Source organism: Monodelphis domestica, chromosome 1 (genome assembly GCF_027887165.1).
Source record: "Monodelphis domestica isolate mMonDom1 chromosome 1, mMonDom1.pri, whole genome shotgun sequence".
NCBI lineage: Eukaryota > Metazoa > Chordata > Mammalia > Didelphimorphia > Didelphidae > Monodelphis > Monodelphis domestica.
This window is the reverse complement of record NC_077227.1, coordinates 289,449,766-289,475,142: the sequence shown is the minus strand read 5'-3', so window position 1 is coordinate 289,475,142 and position 25,377 is coordinate 289,449,766. Positions and strand designations below refer to the sequence as shown.

The 25,377-nt window shown below is 34.6% G+C and overlaps 1 protein-coding gene across 4 annotated transcripts in view; it reads right to left on the bottom strand.

Annotated features, from left to right (window-relative positions):
* MBIP (MAP3K12 binding inhibitory protein 1) overlaps positions 1 to 25,377 on the bottom strand; it is a 52,281-nt gene that overhangs the window by 14,828 nt on the left and 12,076 nt on the right. For 3 of the 4 annotated variants that reach the window (XM_056811010.1, XM_016428407.2, XM_016428408.2), the window contains exon 8: positions 25,259 to 25,356. In XM_056811010.1, coding sequence (XP_056666988.1) covers positions 25,259 to 25,356 — 98 coding nt within the window. Of the gene's footprint in view, positions 1 to 11,453; positions 11,497 to 25,258; positions 25,357 to 25,377 lie in introns of all 4 variants that reach the window. The other variant, XM_056811011.1, reaches the window with a different exon arrangement.

Here is a 25,377-nt window from a genome sequence, read left to right as displayed (position 1 = left end):
ATGGAAATAATTAACAACATTAGCAAAGTTGCAGGAAAAAAAACAAACCCACATACATGATCAATATTTCTATATATTTTCAACAAAACTCAGAAGCAAGAGTTAGAAAGAAAATTTCCATTTAAAATCACTCTGGACAACATAAAATATTTAGGAATCTATTTGCCAAGACAAACACAAGAATTATATGAACACAACTACAAAACACTTTCACACAAATAAAACTAGATCTAAGTTATTGGAAAAACAATAATTGCTTATAGGTAGGATGAGCTAATATAATAAAAATGACAATCCCACACAAATTAATTTCCTTATTCAGTGCCAAACCTATCAAAACTACCAAAAAACTTTTTTATAGAATTAGAAAAAATTATGACAAAGCTCCTTTGGAAAAACAAAAGATTAAGAATATCAGTGGAACTAATTAAAAAAAAAGTGAAGTATGCAGGTCTAGTGGTACCAAATCTTAAACTATACTATAAAGTGGTGATGATCAGAACAATATAGTACTGGCTAAGAGAAAGAAGGGCAGATCAATGGAATAGATTTGGGGTAAATGAACTCAGCAAAATAGTATATGATAAACCTAAAGACCCTAGTTTTGGGGACAAGAACTACTGGGAAAATTGGAAAACAGTATGGGAGAGATTAGGGTTAGATCAACATCTCACACCCTATATACCAAGATAAATTCAGAATGGGTAAATGGCTTAAATATAAAGAGGGAAATTTTATGTAAATTAGGTGAACATGGAATAGTATAACGCAGATCTGTGGGAAAGGAAAGAATTTAAGAATAAGCAAGATAGCAAATATTACAAAATATAGAATGAATAATTTTGATTACATTAAAATAAAAAGATTCTGTACAAGCAAAAAACCAATGCAAACAAAATTAGAAGGGAAACAACAAATTGGGAAAAAATTTTTTATTACAAATACCTCTGACAAGGTCTAATTTCTCAAATTTATAAAAAGCTAAGTCAATTGTACAAAGTGAAACCATTCCCCAAATGATAAATGAGCAAGGGAAATGAATATCCAGTTTTCAGATAAAGAAATCGAAACTATCAATGAGCACATGAAAAAATGTTCTAAATCTCACATAATTAGAGAAATGTAAATCAAAACAACTCTGAGGTACCACCTCACACCTAGCAGATGGGCCAATATGACAGCAAAGGAAAGTGATAAATGTTGGAGGGGAGTGGCAAAATTGGGACAGTTGTGAATTAATCCAACCATTCTGGAGGGCAATTTGGAATTATGCTCAAAGGGCTTTAAAAGATGGACTACCCTTTGACCCAGCCATACCACTGCTGGATTTGTACTCCAAAGAGATAAGGAAAAACACTTGTACAAAAATATTTATAGCCATACTCTTAGTAGTGGCAAAAAATTGGAAAATGAGGGGGTATCCATCAATTGAGGAATGGCTGAACAAATTGTGGTATCTGATGGGGATGGAATATTATTGTGCAGAAAGGAATGATGAACTGGAATTGATGCAGAGCGAAAGGAGCAGAACCAGAACAGCATTGTACATAGAAATGGATACATTGTGGCACAATTGAATATAATGAACTTCTTTACTAGTAGCAATGCCACAATCCAGGACAATCCTGAGGGACTTATGAGAAAGAAAGCTATCAACATCCAGATAAAGAACCATGGGAGTAGAAATGCAGAAGAAAAATATATGATCGATCATTTGGTTTGATGGGGATATGATTGGGGTTTTGGCGTTAAAAGATCACTCTATTGCAAATATGAGTAACATGAAAATAAGTTTTGAACAATGTTACCAGTGGAATTGCTTGTCAGAAGGGGAGGGAAAAGGGGTGGGAAAAATCATGAATCATGTAATGTAACCATGGAAAAATATTCTAAATAAATAAAAAATTACATTAAAAAAACAAATAAATACTTGGAAAGAAAGTGAACTTCCAGGTTTGGATTCTAACCTGAACATACTTTGATCCCTTCCTTACCCAGAGTTTTCATTTAAGTTTAGTAGGTCATTTTTTAACATGAGAATGTCTCTAATTTGAGGCATATGTATCTGGATTTAGGCTCTTTCCAATTACACTGACTTTAACTACAACCAAACTTTTGCTAAATCCCAGTATTCAGAATTACTCTTTCCTGAATCTACAAAAATGTGCAAAATTCTTGATACAAGCAAAACTTTTAATATAATTTCATTTTATGATTAGTGGAATTAGGCTGACTCAGGAATCTGACTAGAATAACTTGATCAAGTTACTGTGAGCTGGTTTTCCCACCTTTAGTTAAATCAGTCTGGTTGAAAGCTAGACTTCCTACCAAAACCACTCGCTTTTGCTGTTTTCAATTCTTGAATTTTTAACGATATTATCCCAAAGAAATATGCAAAAGTTGTAGTTCTTCCAAAGCATACTTCAATAATTAGTAGAGGTATTTCAGCAGTTATTGCTATGAGGAAGGCAAGTGTACCAAGGATCATTAAAGCCTACAATGCAACAAGATCACATGCACCAAACTTAAAGAAGTGTGGCTAAAAAGAAAAAATGCTACCCGAAACTACAAATCATTCCAGCAAAGCAGCTTAATTAAACCATCAAAAATAAGCAAAGACCTTTGGATGAACTTGATAACCAGAGGAGTAGTTACTGGTTCCTCTAGAATGCAAAATAGTTTTCTAGAAGTTGGAACAACAGTGGAAAGATCAGTTAAAATAACAGAAACAAAGGTAAAATAGCTGTAATCATTATGGCTATCAAGAAAAAAACCTAAACATTTGTCAGGAACAGAATATGAATTTTAGACTCTTCATTATGTTGTCATAATGATTTTACTGGCAGACTCCTTCTCTCTAGTTTCATTATTACTAGCCTATTTGAAGTACTTGTAGCCTGTCTCTAGCCTCTCATTACTTCTATTATATCACTAACAAATTAACCTAGTTAATATAATATCTGCACACAAACCCTTATGATTAAAAATAAATAGATAAATCAAACCTTTAATAGAATCCCAACTAACAATGTGATAGAATTTTAACTCTTAAGAGGAGCAATTAATTTAATTTCCCATTAATTTCCTACATAAATCTTCCGCTCTAGCTGAACTGACCTATTCAATGTTCATAGAATATATTTCATCTAGTCCTGTTTCTCTGTATTATTTGTTAAATAAAACCCTTACTTGCATCTTGGAATCAATACTGTGTTTTGGCTTCAAGGCGGAAGAGTGGTAAGGGCTAGGCAATGGGGGTCAATTGACTTGCCCAGGGTCACAGAGCTGGGAAGGGTCTGAGACCTGGCTCTCAATCCACTGAGCTACCCAGCTGCCCCCATCTCTGGACCTGGCTCTCAATCCACTGAGCTACCCAGCTGCCCCCTCTCTGTACTTTTGTTCAAGCCTTTCTTATTTCTTCAGTTATAAATCATTCCTTAAGGAAAACCAATCCACTTAGCACACAAAATGTTAAATATTTCTCAAAAAGAAAATGGGAACCAAAATTAGAAGGGAAGCAATCAATTGGGAAACAATCTTCATAACAAAAACCTTTGACAAAAGTCTAATTACTCAAATTTATAAAGAACTAAACCAATTGTACAAAAAAATCAAGCCATTCTCCAATTGATAAATGGCCAAGGGACACGAATAGGCAATTTTCTGTTAAAGAAATCAAAACTATTAATAAGCACATGAAAAAGTGTTGTAATATCTTATAATCAGAGAAATGCAAATAAAACAACTCTCAGGTATCACCTCACACCTAGCAGATTGGCTAACATGACAGCAAAGGAAAGTAATGAATGCTGGAGGGGATGTGGCAAAGTTGGAACATTAATGCACTGCTGGTAGAGTTGTGAATTAATCCAACCATTCTGGAGGGAAATTTGGAACTATGCCCAAAGGGCACTAAAAGACTGCCTGCCCTTTGATCCAGCCATAGCACTGCTGGGTTTGTATCCCAAAGAGATAATAAGGAAAAAGACTTGTACAAGAATATTCATAGCTGCGCTCTTCAAAGTTGCAAGATACAAAATAAACCCACATAAGTCATCAGCATTTCTATATAATTCCAACACAGCTCAGCAGCAAGAACTAGAAAGAGAAATCCCATTCAAAATTACCTTAGACAGGATAAAATACTTGGGAATCTATCTCCCGAGACAAACACAGGCTCTATATGAACACAACTACAAAACACTTTCCACACAACTAAAACTAGACTTGAATAATTGGAAGAACATTAACTGCTCATGGGTAGGACGAGCCAATATAATAAAAATGACCATCCTACCCAAACTCATCTATCTATTTAGTGCCATACCCATGGAACTTCCAAAATTTATTTTTACTGATTTAGAAAAAACCATAACAAAGTTCATTTGGAAGAACAAAGAATCAAGGATATCCAGGGAAACAATGAAAAAAAATACAAAGGAAGGGGGTCTTGCAGTCCCAGATCTCAGACTATATTATAAAGCAGCGGTCATCAAAACAATTTGGTACTGGCTAAGAGACAGAAAGGAAGATCAGTGGAATAGATTGGGGGCAAGCAACCTCAGCAAGACAGTATATGACAAACCCAAAGATCCCAGCTTTTGGGTCAAAAATCCACTATTTCATAAAAACTGCTGGGAAAATTGGAGGACAGTGTGGGAAAGATTAGGTTTAGATCAACACCTCACACCCTACAGCAAGATAAATTCAAAATGGGTGAATGACTTGAACATAAAGAAGGAAACTCTAAGAAAATTAAGCGAACACAAAATAGTATACATGTCAGACCTTTGGGAAGGGAAAGATTTTAAAACCAAGAAAGACTTAGAAAGAATCACAAAATGCAAAATAAATAATCTGGATTACATCAAATTAAAAAGTTTTTGTACAAACATAAGCAATGTAACCAAAATCTTCATAAAAACATCTGACAAAGGTTTAATTACTCAAATTTATAAAGAACTAAATCAATTGTACAAAAAATCAAGCCATTCTCCAATTGACAAATGGGCAAGGGACATGAACAGGCAATTCGCAGCCAAAGAAATCAAAACTATTAATAAGCACATGAAAAAGTGCTCTACATCTCTTATAATCAGAGAGATGCAAATCAAAACAACTCTGAGGTATCACCTCACACCTAGCAGATTGGCTAACATGACAGCTATGGAAAGTAAATGAATGCTAGAGGGGATGTGGCAAAGTGGGGACATTAATTCATTGCTGGTGGAGTTGTGAATTGATCCAACCATTCTGGAGGGCAATTTGGAACTATACCCAAAGGGCAATAAAAGAATGTCTGCCCTTTGATCCAGCCATAGCACTGCTGGGTCTGTACCCCAAAGAGATAATGGACAAAAAGACTTGTACAAAAATATTCATAGCTGCGCTCTTTGTGGAGGCCAAAAATTGGAAAACGAGGGGATGCCCGTCAATTGGGGAATGGCTGAAGAAATTGTGGTATATGTTGGTGATGGAATACTATTGTGCTAAAAGGAATAATAAAGTGGAGGAATTCCATGGAGACTGGAACAACCTCCAGGAAGTGATGCAGAGCAAAATGAGCAGAACCAGGAAAACATTGTACACAGAGACTGATACACTGTGGTACAATCGAAGGTGATGGACTTCTCCATTAGTATCAATGCAATGTCCCTGAACAATCTGCAGGGATCTAAAAAATACTACCCACAAGCAGAGGATAAACTGTGGGAGTAAAAACACCGATGAAAAGCAACTGCTTGACTACAGGGTTGGAGGGGATAAGACTGAGGAGAGACTCTAAATGAACACTATAATGCAAATTCCAACAACAGGGAAATGGGTTCGAATCAAGAACACATGTGATAACCAGTGGAATCGTGCGTTGGCTATGGGAGAGGGAAAGGTGGGGGGGAGGGGAGAGGAAAAGAAAATGATCTTTGTTTCCAGTGAATAATGTATGGAAACGACCAAATAAAATAATGTTTAAAAATAATTAATTAATTAAAAAAAAGAATATTCATAGCTGCGCTCTTTGTGGTGGCAAAAAATTGGAAAATGAGGGGATGCCCTTGAATTAGGGAATAGCTGAAGAAATTGTGGTATATGTTGGTATTGGAATACTATTGTGCTCAAAGGAATAATGAACTGGAGGAAATCCAGGGGAACTGGAATGACCTCCAGGAATTGATGCAGAGCAAAAGGAGCAGAACCAGGAGAACATTGTACACAGAGACTGATACACTGTGGTACAACCAAATGTAATGGACTTCTCCATTAGTGGCAATGCAGTGATCCTGAACAACCTGGAGGGATCTATGAGAAAGAACACTATCCACATTCGGAGGAAAAACTGTGGAAGTAGAAACACAGAAGAAAAAACAACTGTTTCAATACATGGTACGAGGGAATATGGTTGGGGATGTGGACTCTAAATAAACATCCTAATGCAAATACCAAAAACATGGAAATAGGTTTTGATCAAGGACAGATGTAATACCCAATGAAATTGTGTGTCAGCTGTGGGAAGGGTGGGGGTGAGGAGGGAGGGAAATAATATAATTCTTGTAACCAAGGAATAATGTTTTAAATTGACTAAATAAATTAACTTAAATTAAAAAAAAATGGAAAATATTGGGCATTTGTCCTGTCTCCTTACACATAATAATGCATAAGTATATTTATACACACACAGAGGAAAATAATATAAATATATGCTGAGTGCCAAATGAGTGGCATAGGCAAATTTCATAGGAGATGAAAACAAAATCTGAAGATATGCTATGTAAGTGGTGTAATTCCAACATATTTAAATAACTCCAACAAATGTAAATAAACTATTGATGATAAAAAAAATGGATAAAAGAACAGATGTTAGTCAAAGATTTTAACCATTTCCTAAGGAAGTTTAATAAATGTAAATCAATTGCCACAGAACCAAAAAAAAAAGTCTAAAAGTCATAATAGCCAGAAAACAATTAGTATAGTGTAAAAAGCACTGCCTTTGGACTCAGAAGACCTAGATTAAAATCCCTCCTCTGTTGCTCACTATCTCTGTGACTTTGAACAATCGCGTAGCCTCCCTCTGCAGTATTCTCAGTCAAAAGAGGAATTTGGACTAGATGGTCTTTGAGGTCCTTTCCAACTCTAGATCAATAATCCTAGGGATCTATGATCCTTTCCAAGTAGGAAGATAATGACAGCCAAAGGTAATTCTTATTTTGAGATAAAAACCTACTTATGAAATCTTAGGAGAATGATGGTAGAAAATAATGATTGGTATCACCTTATAAAACTGTAAGAATCAATGAAAGGAGGCTCAATAACAAAAAGAAAGGTTCACAAAATTATTTTTTTCCTCAGTTACATGAAAAGACAACTTTTTTTAACCTTCAGTAATTTTTTTTAAAGTTTGAAGCCAAATTTGGACAGAGATGTCACTCTTTATTTCCCTCTCCCTTCTCTGACATAGTAAGCAATCTGATATAGATTTTACATGTGTAATAATATAAAACGTATTTCCATATTGGTCATTTTGTGAAAGAGAACTTGAACAAACAAAAAAAAGTGAAGAAATATAATGAAATAAGGAATGTCTCAGTCTGCATTCAAACTCTATCCATTTTTTCTTTGGAGATGAATGGTATTTTTCATCATGTGCTTAAGAAATATCTTGGATCACTATTGCAAAGAATAGTCATTCGTAAATGTTCATCATATAATATTGCTGTTACTATGGACAGTTCTTTCCTGATTATGCTCACTTCACTTTGCATCAGTTCATATAGGTCTTTTTAGGTTTTCTCAAATCATCCTTATCATTTCAGAGTAGTATCCTTACAATCATAAATCACAGCATGTTCAGCCATTCCTTATTTAATGGACATCACCTCAATTTCAAATTCTTTGCCATAATGAAAAAGAGCTGCTATAAATACTTTTTTACGAACACGTCCTTTTCCATTTTTAAAAAATCTCTTTGGGATACAGACAATGTAGTAATATTGCTGGATCAAAGGGTATTCACAGTTTTAAAGCCTTTTGAGTATAATTCCAAATCTCTCTCCAGATCAGTTTAAAATTCCATGAGCAGGGCATTAGTGCCCCAATTTTCCCACATCCCCTCCAGCATTTATTATTTTTCTCATCTGTCAATCTTGTAAGTGTGAGGTGGTATCCCAGTTCTTAATCATTTGTGGCAGCACGTTCCACAGTAGCAAAAAAACTGGCCCAGTGATGAAATTATAATCTCTAAACTGAGAAATGAAGAAGTGATATGTGAGAAATAACTTTCTTCTTTTTTTAAAGAAGTGGGAGGAGACCATAACTGTAGAACATAATATATAATAACATTTTTTTGGATACTCTATTCGTTTTGTAGAACTTTAAATATATATATACATATAGATATATATTTTTTTCCTTATTACAAGGGATGGCTCTCTTAGAAGAGACAGAGAAGAGAGTAGGAAATGTAGGCAATATAAGAACAAACGATAGCAATAAAGTGTTTTTTTTTAAAGATCAAGAAAACAAAGTTTAGAGAAGTTTTAGGAAAAATTTCATTAAATAAAGTAGATCATTCTGAAGAAATAAAGATGAAATTGTAAGTTGTATAATAAAGGTAAAAAGAGTGAAAAATCTGTCAAGATTTCTAAATGACACTTTCTCCATAAATGAGAGTGAAACTTGGACTCTTAACCACATAATACCTGATATGAAGCATATGATTGCACTAAAAAAAAAAAGGAAATTAAGAGAAAAGCCAAGGAGGTTTCAAAATGCTGAAATAAAGAAACAATTCACTGAGATGTCCCAAACTTACCTCCAAACCACTACTAAAATGACTCAAAAGGAATTCTGGACCAGCAAAACCAACAAAAAAGACAAAACAATTCTTTAACCCAAGGGAGGCAGGAAGGATCCAACTCACTGGGTTTGAGGGAAGTTCAATCCAGCATAGATGGTATTTTGGCAAGCCAGTAGCAGGTCTTCCTATAGCAAGTGAGCCAAGTCTCCCCTGGACACTGACTCAGGCCCAGAATATACCAAGGTCACACCTATACACCAAAGTAAGGCCCCAGAACAAGAAACTTGGGACAGTTCTTCCTCTACCCTAGAAGCAGAGTACAAATTTTCCATAAAGGTAAAGTTCATAAAATATGCTAGAAAAATGAGCAAAAAGAAAAAGAAAAAAAAACTGACCAGAAGAAGGTTATTATGGTGACAGAAAAGATCAAAACACAAACCCAGAAAAGGATAACAATGTCAAAATGATTTCATTTGAAACCTCAAAGGAAAACATGAAATGGTATCAGGCCCAAAAAGAACTCCTTGAGAAGCTCAAAAGCAGATTAAAAAATCAAATCAGAAAGGTAGAAGAAAAATTGGGGAAAAAAGTGAGGCAAGAGAATCATGAAAGTTGGAGAGGGCAGTGGCCAAAAGCAAAACATGTGTGAAGAGAGAAAGGGTAAAAATAGAGAAGGGGGTTGGGGGGGAGACGGAGTCAAGATGGCGGCTTAGCAAGCAGCAAAAGTTCAGACCTCGTGGAAGACCCTTTCTTACCGATACAGACTGAATGCTCCAAGGGCACTGAAATCCAAGCTGAACAACAGGACAGAAGCTGGGAACCCTCCTTCTGGACTCAAATCAAAAGGTACGCCCCCCAAAAGCCAGAATCCGAGAATACTCAGGGCTAAGGGGAAGGCAGAGAGTAGGTCCCAGGACCCCTCCCCCACAACCCAGAGCTCTGAGCCCACGGCAGCAGCGGGAACCTCTGAGCGGGGAAAAGTGCTGGTTTGGAGGGTCTACCTTGTGAGCAGCAGGGCGCCGGGCTCAGAGCATTCAGCTTGGACAGCGGGGAGGAAGCCAGGGAGAGACAGGCCATGGCTGGGTCCCTCCATCAGGCTCCAGCCTCACCTTTCCCTCAGGGCACAACCAGATCAATCCAGTTGAACCTAATTCAATCAGAACTCCTCAGAGTTTAGGGAGGCAGGCAAAGGCACTTGCCGGAGAGAACTGGAGAGAGCCTGGACAGCCCAGACTTCCAGGAGTCTTCAGAGCCTCAGAGCTTCATACCATATACAGCCCAACCCACTTGAACTCAATCCAATCAAAAGCCTCCAGAGGACAGGGAAGCTAACATTGCTCCGCTAGAGACTATACCAAGAGATCTGACAAAGCTCCAAAAGGGGAGACTGACAGCCCCAAAACCAAAACAAAATGAGAGGAGCAAGAGCACAGCCAAATATGGGGAGCAAAGAAGGGGTAAACTCGAGCAAACAACAGAAAAAGAAGAAAGAAATTACAATAGACAGCTTCTGCACAGGTAATGAGCAAAGAGCTAATGAAACAGAGGGGGAGGACCCAGCAAAGAAAAAATCAGAAATTCCAGCATATTGGATACAGGCTTTGGAAGAACTCAAAATGCAATTCAAAACACAATTAAGAGAGGCTGAAGACAATTGGGAAAAGAACTTAAAAACTAAGATAAATCATCTACAAACAGAAAATAGTGTCTTGAAAGCCAAAATCAACCTGCTGAAAAATGAGGCAAAGGAGATGAAAGATGAGGCAAAGCAGATGAAAGATGAGGTGAAGAAGATGAAAGTTGACCTCCAAAGAAAATCCGACCAAAAGGAAAAGGACAACCAAAAAATTAAGGATGAAATCCAGTCTTTAAGAACCAGAATACAACAATTAGAATCGAGAGACCTCACAAGGCAGCAGGACTCTAAAAACAAAACCAAAAGAATGAAAAAATTGAGGAAAATATGAAGCATCTCATTCACAAAACAGAGGATTTAGAAAATCGTTCAAGGAGAGACAATTTAAGAATTATTGGCCTACCAGAAGACCATGACAAAAGAAAAAGCCTGGACATTATATTACAGTAAATTATTAAAGAAAACTGCCCTGAAATCCTTGAACAAGAGGGAAAAGTGGAGATTGATAGAATCCGCAGATCACCTCCTGTACTTAATCCCCAACTGACAACACCCAGGAATGTTATAGCCAAATTCAAGAACTATCAGACCAAAGAAAAGATATTACAAGCTGCCAAGAAGAAGTCATTCAGATACCAAGGAATCACAGTGAGGATAACTCAGGATCTGGCTGCATCCACACTGAAAAAAAGAAGGGCATGGAATAAGATATTCCGAAAAACAAGGGAACTAGGTCTACAACCAAGAATCAACTACCCAGCAAAACTGACTATATTCTTACAGGGGAAAGTATGGTCAATCAACAAAATATAAGAATTCCAAGAATTCGTAAAGAAAAGACCAGACCTGAACAGAAAATTTGATGTCCAAGCACAGAACTCAAGAGAATCATCAAAAGGTAATTAAAAAAGAGGGGAAAAAAGAAAAACGAACAAAAAAAATTTTTTTAAGAGACTCAAGTTAAAATGATATGTATCCCTATAAGAAAAGAGGTCATTGGTAACTCTTAAAAACTGTTGTTATTACCTGGGCAGCAAAAAGAAGTATACTTGGAGGGAACAGCAACAAACTGTATAGGATGAAAGGACAAGACATAAATAGGTATATAGATATATGCATGCAAAAATATATATGCATAAGTATGCATATATATATATATATACATATATATATATATATATATATATATATATATATATATATATATATATATATAACTAGAGCTTAAAATAGGTTAATATTAAAAGAAATGGGAAAAGAAACAAATGGGGGTAAATTTATATGTCATAAAGAAGCTCATGGTGGGAGGGGGGAAAACATCAATACACTGGAAGGGTAAAGAGGTCAGAGACAGGAAATACTCAACTTTTACGTGATTTGAAAGTGACTCAAAGAGGGAAAAACAATCCAATCCATTGGGGGCAGAGAATAGATTTGCACCCTATAGGGGAGTAGAAGGGTAACAAACGGTCTGGTGGGAAGGGAAGCAGTACAAGAGAGGGAGGGAGCGGGGGGTTAATTTTAGAAAGACTATAGGGAAAATAAGGGGGGGATAAATAGGGAGGGGGGTAGAAAGGGAAGTAAAATAAGGGTGGGAACAAGGGGGACTGTTCAAAAGCAAACATTGGTGTAGAAGGAAATAGTGAAAGAAGAAAAGGTAGGAAAAGGAGCAGAAATCAAAATGCTGGGAAATACACAGCTAGTAATCATAACTCTGAATGTGAATGGAATGAACTCACCCATAAAACGCAAGCGAATAGCAGAGTGGATTAGAGTCCAAAACCCTACCATATGCTGTCTACAAGAAACACATGAGGAAGGTAGACACACATAGGGTGAAAGTAAGAGGGTGGAGCCAAATCTATTGGGCATCAACTGACAAAAAGAAAGTAGGAGTCACAATCATGATATCCGACAAAGCCAAAGTAAAAATAAATCTAGTTAAAAGAGATAGGGAAGGTAATTACATCCTGATAAAAGGCAGTATAGACACTGAGGAAATCTCTGTACTCAACATGTATGCACCAAATGGCATAGCATCCAAATTTTTAAAGGAGAAACTAGAGGAACTCAAGGACGAAATAGATAGAAAAACTATACTAGTGAGAGATCTGAACCTTCCTCTCTCTGAACTAGATAAATCAAACCAAAAAATAAAGAAAGAAGTAAAAGAAGTGAATGAAATCTTAGAAAAATTAGAGTTAGTAGACATGTGGAGAAAAATAAATAGGGATAAAAAGGAATATACTTTTTTTTCTGCAGCACATGGTACATTCACAAAAATTGACCATATATTAGGGCATAAAAACATTGCAAACAAGTGCAAAAGAGCAGAAATAATAAATGCAACTTTCTCAGATCACAATGCAATGAAAATAATAATTAGTAAGGGAACATGGAGAGGTAAATCGAAAATTAATTGGAAATTAAACAATATGATTCTCCAAAACCAGTTAGTTAAAGAACAAATCATAGAAACAATTAATAACTTCATTGAAGAAAATGACAATGATGAGACATCCTTTCAAAACCTATGGGATGCAGCCAAAGCAGTACTCAGGGGGAAATTTATATCCTTGACTTCATATGTTAACAAATTAAGAAGGGCAGAGGTCAATGAATTGGGCATGCAAATTAAAAAATTAGAAAGTGAACAAATTAAAAATCCTCAGATGAAGACTAAATTAGGGATCCTAAAACTCAAAGGAGAAATTAATATAATTGAAAGTCAAAGAACTATTGATTTAATAAATAAGACAAGAAGCTGGTACTTTGAAAAAACAAATAAAATAGACAAAGTACTAGTCAGTCTAATTAAAAAAAGGAAAGAAATAAACCAAATTGACAGTATCCAAGATGAAGAAGGAGACCTCACCTCTTATGAAGAGGAAATTAAAGCAATCATTAAAAACTACTATGCCCAATTATATTGCAACAAATATGGCAATCTAGGTGATATGGATGAATACTTACAAAAATATAAATTGCCTAGACTAAAAGAGGAAGAAATAAATTACCTTAACAACCCCATTTCAGAAAAATAAATTGAACAAGCCATGAAAGAACTCCCTAATAAAAAATCCCCAGGTCCAGAAGGATTCACAAATGAATTCTATCAAACATTCAAAGAACAACTAATCCCAATATTAAACAAACTATTTGACAGAATAGGCCAAGAAGGGGTTCTACCAAATTCTTTTTACGACACAAACATGGTACTGATCCCAAAGCCAGGCAGGTCAAAAACAGAGAAAGAAAACTATAGACCAATCTCCCTAATGAATATAGACGCAAAAATCTTAAATAGGATACTAGCAAAAAGACTCCAGCAAGTCATCACAAGGGTCATCCACTATGACCAGGCAGGATTCATACCAGGAATGCAAGGATGGTTCAATATTAGGAAAACCATCCACATAATTGACCATTTTAACAAGCAAACTGACAAAAATCACATGATTATCTCAATAGATGCAGAAAAAGCCTTTGATAAAATACAACACCCATTCCTATTGAAAACACTAGAAAGTATAGGAATAGAAGGGCCTTTCCTAAAAATAATAAGCAGTATATATCTAAAACCATCAGCAAATATCATCTGCAATGGGGATAAACTAGAAGCCTTTCCAATAAGATCAGGAGTCAAACAAGGATGCCCATTATCACCTTTATTATTTGATACTGTACTAGAAACACTAGCAGTAGCAATTAGAGAAGAAAAAGAAATTGAAGGTATTAAAACGGGCAATGAGGAGACCAAGCTATCACTCTTTGCAGACGATATGATGGTTTACTTAAGGAATCCTAGAGAATCAACCAAAGTTATTCGAAACAATCAACAACTTTAGCAAAGTTGCAGGATACAAAATAAACCCTCATAAGTCATTAGCATTTCTATATATTTCCAACACAGCTCAGCAGCAAGAATTAGAGAGAGAAATTCCATTTAAAATCACCCTAGGGGGGCAGCTGGGTAGCTCAGTGGATTGAGAACCAGTCCTAGAGACGGGAGGTCCTAGGTTCAAATCTGGTCTCAGCCACTTCCCAGCTGTGTGACCCTGGGCAAGTCACTTGACCCCCATTGCCTAGCCCTTACCACTCTTCTGCCTTGGAGCCAATACACAGTATTGACTCCAAGATGGAAGGTAAGGGTTTAAAAAAAAAATCACCCTAGACAATATAAAATACTTAGGAATCTATCTGCTGAGACAAACACAGGACCTATATGAACACAACTACAAAACACTTTCCACACAGCTAAAACTAGATCTAAACAATTGGAAAAACATTGATTGCTCATGGGTAGGACGAGCTAACATAATAAAAATGACAATTCTACCCAAATTAACTTACTTATTTAGTGCCATACCCATTGAACTACCAAAAAATTTCTTTACTGAATTAGAAAAAACCATAACTAAGTTCATTTGGAAGAACAAAAGATCAAGGATATCCAGGGAAATCATGAAAAAAAAAATGCAAAGGAAGGAGGATTTGGAGTCCCAGATCTCAAACTATACTATAAAGTGGTGGTTATCAAAACAATTTGGTACTGGCTAAGAGACAGAAAGGAAGATCGGTGGAATAGACTTGGCATAAATGATCTCAGCAAGACAGTTTATGACAAACCCAAAGACCCCAGCTTTTGGGACAAAAATCCATTATTTGATAAAAACTGCTGGGAAAATTGGAAGACAGTGTGGGAGAGATTAGGTTTGGATCAACACCTCACACCCTACACCAAGATAAAATCAGAATGGGTGAATGACTTGAACATAAAGAAGGAAACTATAAGTAAATTAGATGAGCACAGAATAGTATACATGTCAGACCTTTGGGAAGGGAAAGACTTTAAAACCAAGCAAGACTTAGAAAGAGTCACAAAATGTAAAATAAATAATTTCGACTACATCAAATTAAAAAGCTATTATACAAACAAAACCAATGTAACTAAAATCAGAAGGGTAGCAACAAATAGGGAAACAATCGTCATAAAAACCTCTGACAAAGGTTTAATTACTCACATTTACAAAGAGTTAAATCAATTGTACAAAAAATCAAGCCATTCTCCAATTGATAAATGGGCAAGGGACATGAACAGGCAGTTCGCAGCCAAAGAAATCAAAACTATTAATAAGCACATGAAAAAGTGCTCTACATCTCTTATAATCAGAGAGATGGAAATCAAAACAACTCTGAGGTATCACCTCACACCTAGCAGATTGGCTAACATAACAGCTATGGAAAGGAATGAATGCTGGAGGGGATGTGGCAAAGTTGGGACACTAATTCATTGCTGGTGGAGTTGTGAATTGATCCAACCATTCTGGAGGGCAATTTGGAACTATACCCAAAGGGCGATAAAATACTGTCTGCCCTTTGATCCAGCCATAGCACTGCTGGGCTTGTACATCAAAGAGATAATAAGGAAAAAGATTTGTACAAGAATATTCATAGCTGCACTCTTTGTGGTGGCCAAAAATTGGAAAACGAGGGGATGCTCTTCAATTGGGGAATGGCTGAACAAATTGTGGTATATGTTGGTGATGGAATACTATTGTGCTAAAAGGAATAATAAAGTGGAAGAATTCCATAGAGACTGGAACAACCTCCACAAAGTGATGCAGAGCGAAAGGAGCAGAACCAGGAAAACATTGTACACGGAGACTGATACATTGTGGTACAATCGAAGGTGATGGACTCCTCCATTAATGGTGATGCAATGTCCCTGAACAATCTGCAGGGATCTAAAAAACACTATCCACAAGCAGAGGATAAATTGTGGGAGTAAAAACACCGATGAAAAGCAACTGCTTGACTACTGGGGTGGAGGGGATATGACTGAGGAGAGACTCTAAATGAACACTCTAATGCAAATACCAACAACATGGAAATGGGTTTGAATCAAGAACATATGTGATACCCAATGGAATCGCACATGGGCTATGGGAGAGGTGGTGGGAGGGGGGAGTGAAGAAAAGAAAATGATCTTTGTTTCCAATGAATAGTGTTTGGAAATGACCAAATAAAAATTAAAAAAGAAAAAAGAAAAAAAATAGAGAAAGAGGGAAAAGGTAATAATCATTACTATGAATGTGATAAACTCACCCATAAAATGCAAGCAAATAGCAGAATGGATTAAAAATCAAGATGCTACAATACATTGTTTACAAGAAATATACGTGAAGCAGGAAGAAACATGTATTATTAAGGCAAAAAGATGGAGCAGAATCTGTTATGCTTCCGTTTTAGCAAAAAAAAACATAGGTAGGTGATTTCAGGCAAAACAAAAGCAAAAATAGATCTCATTAAAAGAGATAAGGACAATGAAGTAATATCAATAAACATTTGCACCAAGTGGCATAACATCCACATTTTTAAAGAAGTAAAATGATAGTAAAACTAGTAGGAGACCTCAGCTTTCCCCTCAGAACTAGATAAATCTAACCAAAAAATAAAGAAGAAAGAAGTTAAGAAGATAATAGAAATTTAGAAAAGTTAGATATGGTCTCTGGAAAATATTGAATGGGAATAGAAAGGAATATATATATTTTTTTTTCTCAGTGGTGCATGGCACCTACTCAAAAAATGATTATTAAAAACATCACAACAAAATGGAAAATATTGAATGTATTCTTTCCATACTATAATGCAATAAAAATTGCATTAAGTAAAGGGCTGTGGAAAGATAGATTAAAAAATTAATTGGCTAGTGAATAATCCAGTCTTAAAAAATGAGTCCGTCAAAGAACAAATCATAGACATAATCAGTAATTTCATTAAAGAATAAGACAAGAATGAGACAACATTCCAAAATTTATGGAATGTAGCCAAAGCAGTAATTAGAGGGAAAATTTTATCTCTAAACAATTATATCAATAAAATGAGAAAGAGCAGATCAATGTGGGCATGCAACTAAAAAAAAATTTGAAATCCTAAAATCAAAGGAGACATTAATAAAACTGAAAATAAGAAAATTATTGAAGTAAGACTAGGATTGATTTCATGAAAAACAACAACACTGAAATAGACAAAACATTGGTTAATTGGATTTAAAAAAGGAAAGAAGAAAGACAAATTACCAATATGAAAAATGGGAAGAGTGAATTGGCCATCATTGAAAAGGAAATTAAAACAATGATTAGGAGCTAATTTTGCCCAATTATATACCAATAAGTCTTACAATCTAAATGAAATGGATGAATACTTATAAAAATATAAATTGTCCAGATTACAGTAGAAGAACTAGAATAAATAACTCCATCTCAGAAAAAAGAAATTAAATAAGCCATTAATGAACTCCCTAAGAAAAAATTTCCAGACCCAGATGGATTCACAATTGAATTCAACCTAATATTTAGAAAACGATAACATATAATTTAGCTATATCATATAAAAATAAGTGGAGTCCTATCAAATTCCCTTTAAAATACAAATATGGTATCTAAGCCAGGAGAAGCAAAATTTAAAAAAGTAAGGAAAAAAAAACAACTATGGACCAATTTCCCTAATGAATACAGATATAAAATTTTTAAATAAATTACTAACAAAAAGATTACAGCATTATATCACAAGGATCATACACTATGACCAGTTGAGTTTTTAATACCAGGAATGTAGGGCTAGTTCCATATTAGGAAAACTATCAGTATAATTGATCATATCAATGAGAAAAGCAAGAAAAATCTTATGATTATCTCTAGATGCAGGAAAAGCTTTTCACAAAATACAAACCCATTTCTATTAAAAAAAATGAAAACAAAGTAATAAATGGAGCTTTCCTTACAATGATAAGTAGTATGTATCTAAAAAGATCAGCAAAACATTATCTGTAATAGGGATAAGCTTAGAAGCCTTCTCAATAAGATCAGGTGTGAAACAAGGTTACCCAGCACCACCACTATTATTCAATATTTTACTAAAAATGCAATAAGAAAAAGAAATTCAAGGAATTAGAATTGACAACAAAGAAACAAAACTATAATTCTTTCCAAATGATGTAATGGTATCCTTAGAAAATCACCTAATAAACTAATTGAAATAATAAATTTGACAAAGTTGTAAGATATAGAATAAATCCCTGTAAATCATCAGTGTTATATATTCCTAAGAAAGTCCAGCAGCAAGAAATAGAAAGAGAATTCTATTTACAATAACTGTAGACAATTTAAAAACCTGGGGGTCTATCTTCCAAGAAAAATCCCAGAACCATGTATGAAGACAATTACAAAATACTTTTCATAGTCATATCTTAATTAGAAAACCATTAAATGCTCATGAGTAAGCCAAGTCAATATAATAAAAATGGCAATTCTACCTAAATAAATGTATTCAATGCTACAAAAAAACTACCAAAAAATTATCTTAGTGCTAAAAGAAAAAACAATTCATCTGGAAGAACAAAAGGTCAAAAATATCAAGGTAGTTAATTTTTTAAAAATGTGAATGAAGATAGCCTAGCCTTATCAAATCTCAACCTTTATCATATAGTAATCATCAGTATGGTCTGATACTGGCTAATAAATAGAGTGATTAATTAATAGACTATATTAGGTATATAATACACAACAGTAAATGACCATTGTAATCTTTTTTTAAAATTTAATTTAGTCAATTTAGAACATTATTTCTTGGTTACAAGAATCATATTATTTCCCTACCCCCTCCCCCACCTCTCTTGTAGCTGACATGCAATTTCACTGGATATTACATGTGTCCTTAATTGAAACCTATTTCCATGTTGTTGGTTGACCATTGTAATCTTGTGTTTGATAAACCTAAAAACTGCTGGGAAAACTGGAAAACAGTATGGCAGAAACTACATACATATAAATCAACATCTCAACTATATACCAAAATGATGTCATATGGGTGTATAATTCAGAAATAAATGGTAATACAATGAGCAAATTAGGGAATCATGAAATAATTTACCCATAAGATTTATGGATAAAAGGAAGATTTATGACCAAAGATAGAAAAATTATGAGATGTAAAGTGACTTATTTTGATTACATTAAATTAAAAAGGCTTTACCCAAACAAGACAAATGCTACCAAGATTAGAAAACAGAAAACTAGGGGAAAACATTTCATAGCAAATATCTTTAACAAAAGCTTTATTTTATATATGTGTGTGTGTGTGTGTGTGTGTGTGTGTGTGTATGTGTGTGTGTGTATTATATATAGAGAGAATTGAGTCAAATTTATAATATAAGTCATTCCCCAATTGATAAATGGTCAAAGGATATGAACAAGGTAGTTTTTAGATGATATAGTCAAGGCTATTAAGTCATATGATTAATATATATAATTAATGATTAGAGAAATGCAAATTAAGATAACTCTGAAGTACCTTACTCTTATCAGATTGGCTAATATGACAGAAAAGGAAAATGATAAATGTTGGAGATGATGTCGAATGGATACTAATGTGGAGTTGTAAACTGATTCAACCATTCTGGAGAACAATTTGGAACAAAACTAAAATAAATGTAAATATTTATTATATAAAATTATGTATACCCTTCAATCTAGCAATATAACAACTAGGTCTCTAACAAAGAGATTTCTTTTTTACAAAAGGGAAAAGTAACAATTTGTACAAAAATATTTAGAGGGCTCTTATGCTAGCAAAGACTTGAATACTGAGGGAATGCCATTAGTTGGGGTATGACTGAACAAGTTTTCATTCAATTTTCATTCATTTCATTCAATATTATTGTGCTATAAGAAATGATAAGCATGATTTCAGAATTATATGAACTGATGTAAAGTGAAGTGAGAAGAACCAGGAGAACATTGTATACAGTAACAAAATACTGTATGATGAACAACATTAGTTATTATCATCATCAGTGCAGTACAATGATCTAAGACAAACTCAAAGGACACATGATGAAAAATATTCTCTACCTCCAGAGAAAGAACTGATAGAAGCTGAATGCAAATTGAAGCATACTATTGTTCCCTTTATTTTTTTCATATTTTTTATTTGTATCTTCTTGTGTATCAATGTGCTTAACATTTCAACAAAGGGGGAGAGGAGAGGAAGGAAGAGAACTTGTAACTCAATGTTAGAAAATAATTGTTTATATGTAATTGGAAAAAATTAAAATATTACTGAAGCAAAGAAAAGAAAAATGTGAAGAATTATTGAATCAGAACAAAGCAAAGAAGAGTACCCTGAACTGGGGCAAATCCAATTTTCAAGACACTGAGAAACTGATACTTAAGGTATTTGAAAGAAAAGAAGAAAAGACGAAAGACAGATGTTTCCAATATTTTTCAAAGAATATTGAGTTTCAGATTTTCTCCCTCCTACCCTCTCCTCACATCCCTCCCTGAGTGAGATGGTAAGCATTCTCATATAGATTTTTACATGTGTAGCAGTCATATAATATTTTTTTCATAGTAATCCTTTTGTGAAAGGAAACTAAAAAAAATTAAGAAAGAAAATGAAAAAAGTTTCCTTTTCCTTCCAATTCTTTTTCTGGAATATATAGAGGGCAAGGGTATGAGTTGAATATGATAAGATGATAATAAAATCAAGGCATGACAAAAAAGGAATGCATTGGGAGGAGAGAAAAAGGAAATAGAATGGGGTAAATAATCTTGCAAAAAAGAGGCATGAAAGAGCTTTTTACAGAGGAGGTAAAGATGAAGGATGTGGGGAGAGGAGCTCATGAACTTTATTTTCAAAAAATTGGCTCAATGAGGGAAAAACATACACATTCAAGTAGATATAGAAATCTATCTTAACATACAGGAAAGAAGGCAAAAAGGATATGAGAAGGAGGTGGGGCTGACAGAAAAAGAGGGCAAACTAGGGGAGGTGGCAGTCAGAAACTAAACAGGGGGAAAGTATGGAGAGTAATATACAGTAATCATAAAGGTGCAAATTTTTTTTTACAAATTTCTTCAATAAAGGCCTAATTTCTCAAATATATAGAGGAGAGTCAAATGTATAAGAATGTAAATCATCCCCCAACTGATAAATGGTCAAAGGTTAAGAACAGGCATTTCCTTGATAAAGTAATGAAAGCTCTCTATAGTTATGCAAAAAATTCTCTAAGCCACTAGTAATTAGAGAAATGCAAATTAAAACAGCTTTGAGGTATCACCTAACACTATAAGACTGGCTATTATGACAGAAATGGAAAATGACAAGACCTGGATGTGGGAAAATTGAGACACTACTGGGAGAGTTGTGAACTAATTCAATCATTCTGGAAAGCAATTTGGACTTATGCAAAAGGGCTATAAAACAGTACATACCCTTTGATCCAGAAATACCATTACTAGATGTATATCCCAAGGAAATGAAGAGCAAAAAGGGGAAAGATCTATAGGTAAAGAAATATTTAAAACAGCTCTTTTTGTGGGAGTAAAGAAGTAGAAAGTGAGGAGATACTTATCAATTGGAAAATGACTAAGTTATAGTATATGAATGTAATGGAATACTATTGTGCTATAAGAAATGATGGAGGAGCTCAGAAAAACCTGGAAAGACTTCCATGAATTGAAACAGAGTAAAATACATAGAAGCAGAAAAACACTGTACAATGTGACGGGAATAACGTACAAAGAACAACTGCGAATGACTTAGCTTGTTTTCATCAATACAGGGATCCAAAATGATTCAAAAAGACTTGAGAAAAAAAATGCCATCTGCTTCCAGTAAAAGAACTGGAAGTAAAAGGAAACTTTTTTCATTTTCTTTCTTAATTTTTTTTTTAGTTTCCTTTCACAAGAGGATTAATATGAAAAAAATATTGTATGGCTGCTACACATATAAAAATCTATATGAGATTGCTTACCATCTCACTCAGGGAGGGATGTGAGGAGAGGGTAGGAGGGAGAAACATCTGAAACTCAATATTCTTTGAAAAATGTTGGAAACTTTTTTACATGTATTTGGGGAAACAATAAAACAAAATAAAAAAAAAGAAAGATGAGAGAGTATTAAATGTTTAGAGAAAAATTATGTCTTATTTTTACTTAAGAAAAGCTTTCAGAATAAAGTTAACAAGCCTATTTTCACATATCCACAAGATATTTAAGAAAATAACCTAACTTCACAAAGGAGGGGAAAAAAGAATGCATATAAGAATTTAGAATAGAATGTAATACTAGATGAGTAATCTATAAAAATGGTTGATCAGTACATATATGTTAGACAAATAATATAGGAAAAGAGGAAAGTGAGTTGAACTGCCTTTGGAACTTTAAGAAGTGCTTTTAATGACCCCAAGCTTTTACCTGAAACAAAGACATAAATATTAGGGTGAAGCTGTACAACTTTTAGACAAGAAATTGCAAATATATAAAGCAGTAAAGTTTGGGTGACCCATAACCCAAGGGAGAAACATATAGTGGGGATGAGAAAACTACAATATTATCAGTGAAAGAGAAGTGATATAAAGGATGCCATCAGAGAAATAGCTGACTTCTAAGGGTAAAGCCAAGATAGAGGAGTGAATCAGAGCTAAGAATCCTCTCTGACTAAAATTAAAATATTTCCATAAAATGATCACAGGAGTGAAAGAACCAAGGTGACAGAGTGAAACAACTTTCAAGAAAAGAAAAACCCAAAAGGTAGGCAGAGATCATCTGGGAAACTGAGGTGAGAGGAAAGCAGAGCCAGCAAAAGGCTATAAAGGAGGGAAGAGCAAGCCAAGAGCACTTGCCCCTACATCTGCTGTCCTAGGTTCAGAACCTAAGCCCAAGATAACATTCAGATTCTGAGATCTGGCCTGACCAAATAGTGGTACAAAACAACCCACATCCCTTGAAATTTCAAACCTGTGGATAAATCCAGAGTCCCAGCCCAGGGCAATCCAGGTAGAAGTGGGCTGATCTGTGTGGGCCAGAGTGAAGTCAGGATTTCCAGGCTGGGCTTGGGATAAGGACATAGTATATAGTCTGGGGTAGCTAATAGTACTAGCTACTAAGTACTAATCTTTCTGCCTAAAGCTCAGGGCAGACCTCCAAGACAGGGCAATCAAGTGTGGTCTGATTGGATCAAGTACACAGCAAGACCAAAAACTTGAGCCTAAGCCTGGGGCTAGCATTTGATCAGCCCCTGACCTGATCAAGGTCAGTGTGAAACCAAAAGAGAAATAGCTGATTGGAAATAGAGGAAGATCCCTCATGTAACAAGAACTGAGAGTTTGTAGGCTCCATTAGAACTGACACAATGTCAAGAAATCTATGGGAAGATCTGGGTTCAGGTTCCATTGGCTATGTAAAACATAGGTAAATCACCTAATCTTAAAATGCTCCTGCTAACTCCCAAGGCCAATGACTTACAGATGAACTGATAATCTGTATTTAAAGAGAGAGTTTCTACCCTGAAACTTCCTCATACAGATGAAATCACTGTATCTGAACAAAATAAGAGGATGGATATATATATAATTATGCTTCCAAAACAAAGAAATTTCCTGCTTCTTAAGGCTGCCAGAATTAGGTATAGTAAAAATGATTTACTGTAAGGTAAATAATATAGTAAGGCAACTAGATGGCTCAATGGATAGAATCCTGGGCCTGGAATCAGGAAGGTTTGAATTTGAATATGACCTAAAATACTGTGTAACTCTGGGCAATTCACTTAACCTCTGTTTGTCCAGGAGAAGGAAATGACAAACTCCTCCAGTATTTTTGCTAAGAAAATTCTATGGTCCATGGAGTCATAAAGAGTCACACATGACTGAATGCCTGAACAACAACAAATGAAAGAGAATAAGGAGTTAAATCAATTAAAGAAACTTAGTAGAAAAATAGTACAAAAAACAGTGATTCATTTATATATTTCTTAAATGTTTTCCACATATAATTCACTTAGGTTAGGCATTTGAGAAGATACATAAATAGTTAAGACTCTTGCCCTTTTGGATTAGAAACACCACAAGTTTCTAATCCAAAAGGGAGAGATAATATGTGTAAACAGATTAATATAATAAAAATATAAATATAAATGCATAACATGAATATAAAAACATGAAGAGGGATATAAAGAACAAGGAAGCAATAATTTCTAGAGGAGGGGAAGAAAAACTTTATAGAGTAGGTATGCTGGATTTCTAAATGAAAATAGAATGTTAACAAGGGCAATACAAGCATAAGCAAGAAGTGATGAGAGGCAGAAAGATATGAGTAGTTTTTAAATAACTATAAATAATGTAGTTTCACTAAAACACATTAGAAGAAGCTGGCAAAAAAAAAAGAGAAAAAAGTGGTTTGAGAATAAATTTTATAAGACCTGAAATGCCAAGTGAAGGAATGTAGTCTATACTCAAGAGGCAAATTTTTTCAAAAGTATACTAAAACTTTAATGGTTGCCATATTTGAAATATAGTTTTCAGTAGCTACATAACTATTTCTTATAGAAACCAAAGTTTTTCACAAACTGGTTTAACCTTGAAAAACTTTATTTTTTTATTATTCTAAGTTCACGTGGGTACAACCCACCCCCCATATGCAATGTTACTTAATTCTAAAAATAGCAGAAAGAGTTGTACATAACAACTTTATATAACATTTTTGGAAAAGTAAAGAAAACAACTCAAGAAAAACTGAGGAAAATTAGCTTAGCACTTCTAGTTTACCAAATACTAACCAGCTAAATAAGATGCTTTCAAAACAAATCAAATTTTACTACTCTTTGCAAAAAAGAAAAGAGAAGTGGGGGAAAGATGAGAATAATAATTTATTAAGCACTCACTCTCTGCTAAGCTTTATAAACTCACAAAGTAATAAACTTTATGAATTATCTCATTTGCTATAAATAAAGCATAAGATATAATGCATAAGAAAGTGAATTTTACTTACAACAGATTGAAAATATTCTGGGGAAATGCCTTCCAATTCCAAGATTTTATCCTCAAGTTTTTTAATTCTCTGATAAATGTCTTTAGGTACTGGACCACCTAAAGAAAATTTAAGATTGG